This window comes from Sorex araneus, chromosome 8 (assembly GCF_027595985.1).
Source record: "Sorex araneus isolate mSorAra2 chromosome 8, mSorAra2.pri, whole genome shotgun sequence".
Taxonomy (NCBI): domain Eukaryota; kingdom Metazoa; phylum Chordata; class Mammalia; order Eulipotyphla; family Soricidae; genus Sorex; species Sorex araneus.
In genome coordinates this window covers 2,936,159-2,945,108 of record NC_073309.1, presented here as the reverse complement: position 1 = coordinate 2,945,108, position 8,950 = coordinate 2,936,159, and the positions used below count along the sequence as shown (strand labels likewise).

Here is an 8,950-nt window from a genome sequence, read left to right as displayed (position 1 = left end):
CCTCCCTCTGAAATTTCTCCAGTCCTAATAGAAGTTCTTCGTTCAGAGGCATTCAAAACCTGGCGGGCCAGCGGCCTCCATCAAGAGAAAGCATGAATGACTTCCTGCCCTTGGCCCCTGGTCCCGATTGATTAGCCTTGATAGAGTCATTTTCAGTTGTCATTGCTGTCTCTCCCTGTCATTTCTCCACTCCATATGAGATCAGAGTGCTTTCAACCTCCAGTGCAGATAACACGCACACACACACACACACACACACAGACACACAGAGACACAGACACACACACACACCCTGTGAGCTGGCGTTTTGCTATTCACTGTGCAAACTCCATCTTTTTAATTATTAGCCAACTAATATTTCTTCAGAGGTGGAACAGCCCAAATAAGACAACAACAACAATAAAAAGCAGGAGCACGACTGCGTGTGCCGTGTGTCGTGGGTGAACTCTGTCCCCGCTGAGCACACAGGGGGCGCGAGGGGGAGCAGGCGGACGCGCGGGCTCTGGTATTTACGTTAAAGGCACACGGGTTGAATTCCCCACCGGCAGGGACTCCTGCATCTGCTCGCTCCGGGCTCCATCAAAGTGTGCCGGGCTGGTTCCTCGCCTCCCTCGTGCCTCTCCGGTCACACAGCCCAGGCTGCCTCCAGCCCGCCCCTGCCCGCTGGCCCGGCTGGTCCCGAGTGTGCCACGGTGCCTCTGAAAATGAGCACTTTCTCCTTCGAGGCGGCTGCTGCGTGGCTCTGCCCGGCTGTCGCGGCCGTGTTGGGAGGGACGATTCTCTGCCAAGTCAAGAGTCGCCCGGGACAGAGGGGCACGAAGGTGGTCTGCCTGGCGGGCCTCTGGGGAGGGGCGTGTCTGCTCAGAGTGTCCGTCTTTTGGGGCGTCCTCCTGTTCTCCTTGGCGTGCCTCCTCTCGTACCATCACTTGTCTGGCCAAGCGCTGTTACCTGTGGATCAAAGAGCCGTCCTGGTCACAGGTAAGTGGGTTCCCACGCAGGAAGGAGTTGGCGCTCGGCGGTGCCCCAGGGGGATGTGGGCCGCCTTTGGTTGGGCTCAAGAAGGGAAATCCTTGGCGTGGAGTAAATGAAAGCTCATCCATCCCCCAGTGGCTTCTGCCCTGCCTCCTCGCGCTGGGCGGGCGGCCGGGGACTGGCGTTGCACCTGGGTGCGAGCCCTCATCCCGGCCAGCAGCGTCCCACGGCTTCCCCCGCGGCCGGGACAGTCCCCGAGGGCTCTGGCGCCTTGCACAGAATCTCGTTCCCAGCGGAGGGTTTGCCCGGCCGCTGTCACCGGCGGGTGCGAGACGGCCGTGCGCGAGGCTCCTTGAACCTTTGTCTCTGGTCTGGCCACAGACCGCTAAGGTGGTTAATTAGATGGAGCTGGCAGCGTGTCCCGAGGGCCGCGGGCTGCCTGCTGCCCGGATCGCCTCTCCTTTTGTGCTCCCTTTTCCTCCTCACACCGCAAGTGTGAAGGCAAATTAAATTCCTCCGGGTCGTAAAACTGGTTGGTTCGCTCGTGAGGCGAGAGCTTGGATAAGTCTTTAATGAGGATTTCCCGGCATTATCCGAATCCAGAAATTCCTGCCAAGTAAGGACATCAGCGACGGAATTGTTTGCTTGGAGGAGGTGATGCTCCCTGTCCCCCCTGCGTCCCCCACCCCCACCCCGCTGGGAGACCCCCCCACCCCGGCGAGCTGCCGGCAGGCACGGGGCTGGGGGTGGGGGTGGGTGGAAGCAAACCAGGGGGTTCTCAACGCCCCAAGAAACGCATTCAATAGTGACCCGTCTTCCACTGAGCCCCTCGCTCGAGATTCACTCTCGCTTAAAAAGAAGCGCCAGGCAGCTCCGAGCATCTTTAAGGGGCTTCTTCAGAGAAAGACAAAACCCAAACAAAACCCGTTTTGCATTTCCATGGTAGGAGGCTCAGCGGGGAGTGGGCTGGGCCCGACCTTCCTCGCCGCGGACGTTTCTTCCTTCTGGCGGGCGGTTCAGATGGCTGCCTGGGTCTTGGGGTTTTTTCTCCATATGAATTCTCCGATGATCTGATCGGCCTCAGCACGGAAAGCTTGGGGCTAGGTCTTAACCCTTCCCTCCCGCCGCGTTTCAGGACAATTCCAGATTCGTTTCTGTCCTTTAACATTTGCATGAGGGAAGGCCAAAGAACTAAACACGCTAATTTGTATACATAATGCATGTGTGTATGTATTAGTGGCTAGGCCCCAGCTGACCCAAGGTATTGTCCCGGAGGTACAATGTTCTTGGGAAATCAGTTTTAGGGGGCTTTGCTTCTGATGGTAAACACTTAGGATCAGTGCAAGTAAGCGGCCAGGTAAGCAGGAAGACGGACCTCCTGCCGGGCCGGCCTCAGTGCTCTCCGCCTGTTTCTGAAAACACACATAATACCCGCAGGGTCGGTGAGCCTGTAGCAGCTCCTGAAATGTTCTAACTTGTGCTTAGTGTGACCTCTGCAAATGACGGATTCAATTAGGCAATTCCAGCCCAGTGACTAAGCCCTGAAAGAGGTACTGAGCAGTTTGCCAGCTGCCATGAAGGGAGAAGGACTGCATGTAAGGCAACCGACTGCATGTAAGGTAGCTGCACACAAGGTAACTGCATGTAAGGTAACTGATGCTATGTAAGGTAAGGTAACTGACTGCATGCAAGGTAACTTCATGTAAGGTAACTGACTGCATGTAATAAAACTGACTGCATGTAAAGTAACTGCATGTAAAGTAACTGACTACATGCAAGGTAACTGACTGCATGTAATATAACTGACTGCATGCAAGGTAACTTAATGTAAGGTAACTGACTGCATGTAAAGTAACTGACTACATGCAAGGTAACTGACTGCACGTAAAGTAACTGCATGTAAGGCAACTGACTGCATGCAAGGTAATGATGTGTTGCTGTGGGGTCCTTTGCCATGTCCATGGGTGTCATTGGTTTCATTGCAATTCTAGAGGAAGTTTTAAGACCTTTGTACCATACTGAAAAATTTGAAATAAATTTATTTAGGTTCTTTTTTTTTTTTTTTAAAGAAGTGGCAGCAGCTACCGTGACTTAGAAAACCCTGTTTGCAGTTATTTGTGTTTGTAATTTTGTATGTACATTTCAGTGGGTGGAGGGAGTGTTTGTAGGGTATATCAGGAACAGTTGCTGGATCTGCGCATTCAAGTTTGGGGAAGTTTCTTTTAAAATTAAAACCTGAAGGGAGGTGGCTCAAAGGGCCAGCACACGAGTGTTTGAGCCCTGGGTTTAATTTCTGACCATGTAGGAATGCCCCTCTACCCTAGTCGAAAAAAAATTATATGTGTGTGTGTGTGTGTATATATATATATATATATATATATATATATATATGTCCTTTCCATATATATATGGAAAGGACAGACATAAAATAACCGCATTTCACAAAGTTATTTAGCACCCTCTGACTTAAAATAGTGGAAGATTGAAAATGCTCTGAGCAGCGGTAGAGTGTCTATAATCACATCCGGGCCAGAGGGGAGCAGGCCTGGGAACCCAGCCGTGAGACTGCACAGCTGGGGCGGGGGCGGGGCAAACACGCAGGAGGCTGGGGTGAGTCAGACGCAGCTACAACCATGGGCACAAAAATGCGGGCCGGACACCACGTGTGAAGGGCTGTGCTCAGCGCTGGGGTGTTCCTTCCACCCCGGTCTGCCCCCCAGGATTTCTGCCAGGTAGACACGTTACTCACACAGTGGAAACAGCTCAAAGGAGACACACTCAGCTGAAAGCGAATGAGAGAGAGAGAGAGAGAGAGAGAGAGAGAGAGAGAGAGAGAGAGAGAGAGAGAGAGCACTGACCCAAGGGTATCCCCTGCGGTCTGCTTCATGCTGGGTCCTCCAGCCCAGGGGTCAGGCAGTAATAAGGTCAAGATGTAACTTTGTTCACGAGTCCTTCATTTCCTTTTGCTAAAAAGTCTTTAAAGGTCTTTGCGCCTGTCCCAGGTGTACGTAAGGAGCGGAAAGGAGCAGGCCTGGGCTGGGACGTGTCCTCTGTCCTCACCGCTGGCTGGGACTCAGCGTGAGGTGCAGAACAAGCATCGTCCCAATTACTCTGTGAGCGGACAGAGGGGGACGCCGGGGTCAGGCAGGGCTGGGCCGGAGCCTGGGTCAGCCTTGGGCAGCCCGTGGGAGACTGTGCCGTGAATGCGATTTATTTGGGAGCATTTGAGGAGATTGGAACTGAGGCGGGGGAGAGGGGAGCGCCCTGCAGGACGGGGACACCAAGCCGGGCCCCTTTGCTCCAGGGCAGAGCTGGGGGCACAGGGAGACCCTTAGGAGACGAGCCCACTGAGGCCCAGGCAGCCGAGTCTTCGAGCCCTGGGTCTGTCCATTCTGATGGTCGCCTTGGGGTACGGTTGGAGCTTGGATGACAGGGACTCTGGCCTTGGTGGCCACTGCTGACATGACCTTCGTCTGGGAGACAGAATTAGCAGGGGCTGGCGGCTGAAAACGGCCTCTGGATTCGTAGCCCCAAGAGGGCCACGTGACCCAGACTGCAGGACAGTGTCCACGAGAGGCCTATTTGCTGTCTGCTTTTGGGGTGCTCAGCATGGACTCAGACTTCCGTTTGCTCTGTCTGTCTTCAGAGTCTGGGCACACTCAGCAACGAGCCAGGCTGACTCCTGGCTCCGTGCTCAGAGATTACGCCGGTCACAGAGGTCATAGGTTACGTCGGGAAATGAACCCAGGGTGGCCGTGTGCAGGGCAAGCACCTGAACTATCTCTCGGGCCCAGAATGTCTTTTCCCTTCTCAATAAACTGGAAACAATTACACACTCATGGATGAGATTAGCGCATGGCAGAGAGGTGGTTTGTTTTACTGGGGTGGCGAGGAGAAAGGCGAAGGGAGAACAGAAGAACACGGTAGCACAGCGGAGAGGACGTTTGCCTTGTACGCGGTTGACCCGGGTTCGACTCCCAGCGTCCCATAGGGTCCCCCAAGCACCACCAGGAGTAATTCCTGAGTGCATGAGCCCGGAGTAACCCCTGTGCATTGCCGGGTGTGACCCAAAAAGAAAACAAAAATGAAAGGAATGGAGAAAGAAGAGCCGTGTGGGCGCAGCAACTGTGACCTGTGGCCTCGGCCCATGCCGGTTGGGAGCAACAGGGGAAGAACATCGAGTGACTGTGGGCACCGGGACCCAAGCCGTCTCTGACCCTGAGCCCACATTCGCCGGGGACAGAGCCTCCTCCTCCCAGGATGGCGCTTTGTCCTACCCCTGAACTTGCCAGAGATACAAAAGGTGACTTGGGTTTTCGTGCCAAGGCCTGGCCCGTGGATCCCTCTGTTCTTTCTCACCTGCCGTGGGCGCTAAGTCCCGGACTGGCATTTCTCTGGCACAGGGCAAAAGCTTGCAGGGCCCCACTCCCAGCAGGGGAGACCAGACACCCCTAGTGAGAGCCGCGCACAGGGTTGAGGAGATGTTCCAGGCGCCCAGGGACCAGTGGGGGCCGCGCCTATGTGGACAGCTTGACAGAGAGGAGCTGCCTTAGGAATTGGAAAGGTGCTTTCTAGGGCCAGAGAGGTGGTCCAATGGTCAGACACATGCCTGGCACGTGCCCTGGGCTCGTACCCAGCAACACCCGTTAAATAGTAAATAAAAAGGAGGCTTCTAGAAGCAAAATAAAAAAGTCATCCAGGCTGACTGGTTGAGGTTATGTGCACACAGCCAGCACTCATTAAAATTTGTTGAGTCACTTACTTTTTAATTGGAATTTTCAAAACTGGGCACAGTGGATGAGGGCCTTGGGGGAGGGCGGGATTTGCTTTATGCGGAGCTCATCTCCCCAGCAGTCTGAGGTACCTAGCGCCTCTCCTGGGACGTGCTCAATAAACCCCGTGAAGTCTTATTAAAGAGCCCAATTAAAGTTTTAAAGTTGAGTACTGTTGGCACCCTCTTGGGGCTTGAACGTCTTGGAATTTCACATTAGGTTATTGAAATGGATGCACCACGGCCACGGCCTCAGGACTGAGGGAAATTAGGGCTCTGCTCTCGGAGCTTCGCCTACTTAGCGCCTGACTCCCAGAGCCCGTCCCAGCTTGGACAGGAGAAAGCTGTGTCCGAGGGCCCTGGGCCATTGAGGCGCAGTGCCCAGGCGTCCCTGCCTCTTGAAGTCCCTGCCGGGTGCTGTCACCACTCGTGGGACATCCCTGGCTACCCTGAGCCCACAGCAGTGTCCAGAAGGGAAAATGTGCCCGTTTGTTTCTATTTATTTGCGCGTTGGGGGATGTCGGGGTCACACCTAGTGATGCTCAGGGGTTACTCCTGGCTCTGCACTCAGGAATTCCTAATCACGGGGCTCAGGAGACCCTATGGGATGCCAGGGATCGAACCCGGGTTGGCCATAAGCAAAGAAAGCCCCTTACCCTCGGTACTATTCTCCACCCACTAAAATGCACCTGCTTAACCCGGAAGTAAACGTTGGGCACGAATCCAGAGTTGGCATCTGCTCAGATGCGGGTGAGGCAGGAGAGGAAGTGAGGGTCCCACGGAAGGGATGCTGGGGGGATTTGAAGAGGATGATTGTTGGATATCAGATCTGGTGTATGTGTGTATGTGGGGTTCATGGCAGCTGCAATCTAGAACTGGACCCTGGGTGGGTTTGAATCTAGAACTAGACCCTGGGTGGGTTTGAATCTAGAACTAGGCCCTGGTTGGGTTTGAATCTGGAACTAGGCCCTGGGTGAGTTTGAATCTGGAACTGGACCCTGGGTGGGTCTGAATCTAGAACTAGACCCTGGGTAGGTTTGGATCTGGAACTAGACCCTGGGTGGGTTTGAATCTGGAACTAGACCCTGGGTGAGTTTGAATCTGGAACTGGACCCTGGGTGGGTTTGAATCTAGAACTAGACCCTGGGTGAGTTTGAATCTGGAACTAGACCCTGGGTGGGTTTGAACCTGGAACTAGGCCCGAGGTAGGTTTGGATCTGGAACTAGACCCTGGGTGGGTCTGAATCTGGAACCAGACCTGAGGTGGGTTTGAATCTAGAACCAGACCCTGGGTGGGTTTGAATCTGGAACTAGGCCCGGGGTGGGTTTGGATCTGGAACTAGGCCCGGGGTGGGTTTGAAGAAGGGGGCTGAGGAAAGGTGAGCAACAGAGGGAGGCCGACACGGGTTCTAAGGGGCGTGCCTGCGTGTGGGTGCTCTGGGAGGGGCCCTCCCCTGCGCATCCCTGCAGGGCCTCCTCCAGCCTGTGGGGCGAGTGCGCGGGCGAAGTGTCCTCTCTCTGTGTCACGGGCACCATGGGACCGGCCCTCCTGCCCCCGGCCCCGGCCCTCGGCTCTGTGAGCTCTCTCGGCTGGGGTCACCTGCACGGGAAGGGCAGCGTGACACGGCCGAGCGGGGCGGCCCATTGTTCAGGGCACCTTCATTGTTGCCTTGCTCGGGGCAGGGCGTTGTCTGCGGGGACTGGCCCTCTCGGCCCGCCTCTGCTTACGCAGGACCGGGCGCCAGCGGAGCACCGTCAGAAGTGCTCTCCCGAGGCTGCTGCTGCCCGCTGAGTGGCCAGGGTCCACGCCAGCTCTGACCATGCTCTTCTGGACACGGCCCCCTGGGCCACCCTGTCTGAGTGGCCATGCTCCTGCCCGCTCCCTGCCCCCGCCTGTGGCGCCCACTTCTCCCAAGCTGCTCCAGGCTTAGTGCTCTCCCCGAGCACTACTGCCCTGGTGCTGCTGGAGCATCTCACTCCCATGCCTGCATATTCGGGCAAACTCTCGGCACCTTCTAGAACGAACGCCCCTCGGGTTCCTGCTGTCCATCATGTTCGGAAGCGTCTGTTGCACGGAACCAAAGAGGGCAGGACCAGAGGGAAGGGCCGGGAAGCAGCAGCGTGCCCAGGGATCAGAGCAGGACGGGCAGCGCGGGGCGGCGGGCAGGCAGGGCGCACAGAAGCCTCGTGCAGGAAATGCGGGCAGCGCGGGAACACGCCCAGCTTGGCGACCCTCCACCCCTCCACCTCGCCACAAAGTGCCGTCTCTCCTTTACCTAGACTCATGCTCCAGTGCTCTGTCTCCCCCTAAACCACATCAGACGATCCCTCCTCTGTGCTCAGTCCATGCCCACGGTACCAGCAACATGCAGGGACAGACGCTGCTAGAGGCCTGGTGGGGGCCCTGGGGATGCTGGACCCAGGGGCAAGGACTGGGTGGATGCCTTGGCCGTTGGCCAGGCCCCGGCCGGGGCTCGTAGGGAGAGAGCCCCGAGTCTGGCTCGGAGAGTTAGACGCTCTGTTAGTTTTTTTTTTTTTTCTTTTTGGGTCACACCCGGCGATGCACAGGGGTTACTCCTGGCTCGTGCACTCAGGAATCACTCCTGGCGGTGCTCAGGGGACCATATGGGATGCTGGGAATCGAACCCGGGTTGGCCGCTGTGCTATCGCTCCAGCCCCAGACGCTCTGTTAGTCTGTGAGGCCCTGGGGAGGAATCCGGCTCTCGTGGGATTCCTTAGTTCTTGTCTTTGTCTGGGGGCCTGGAGCTAGCCCTGGGGTAGTCCAGGTGGAACCGTGCAGGGCTGGGGATCAAACCCAGGGCGCCCAGGGGCAAGTCACTTCCTGGGTCTTTGAACTATCTTCCTGAGTCCTGGGTTCTAATTTTGAAGAAGACTCGTGGAGGCCGAGGGCCCGAGGACCTTGCTAAGAAGCGAGTCCATGTCTCCCGGGGAGTTTTGTCCAGGAGCACTGAGACAACACACAGGAGGGGTCTCCTGCAGATGGGAACTCTCACTCTTAACCACAAAAGATGAGGATGCGCAAAGAACCTTCCAGAAGCTTCTCTGGTGAGGAAGTCATGAGAGTCAGCAGAAGGGCAGCCAGCCCTGGAATCGGAGAGGAGAGAAACTCACCTCCTCAGACTCATCCCACCTGACCCCCCCCCCACCTCACCCCCCTGCCGCTTTCCACTGGACATTTGAGAGAAG

At 56.2% G+C, this 8,950-nt stretch overlaps 1 protein-coding gene across 1 annotated transcript in view; it reads left to right on the top strand.

The window, feature by feature from the left end:
• The first annotated feature begins 354 nt into the window (after positions 1–354).
• HSD17B2 (hydroxysteroid 17-beta dehydrogenase 2) overlaps positions 355–8,950 on the top strand; it is a 63,473-nt gene continuing 54,877 nt past the window's right edge. The window contains exon 1 of the mRNA XM_004600850.2: positions 355–978. Coding sequence (XP_004600907.2) covers positions 705–978 — 274 coding nt within the window. The 5' untranslated portion in view covers positions 355–704. The remainder of the gene's footprint in view (positions 979–8,950) is intronic.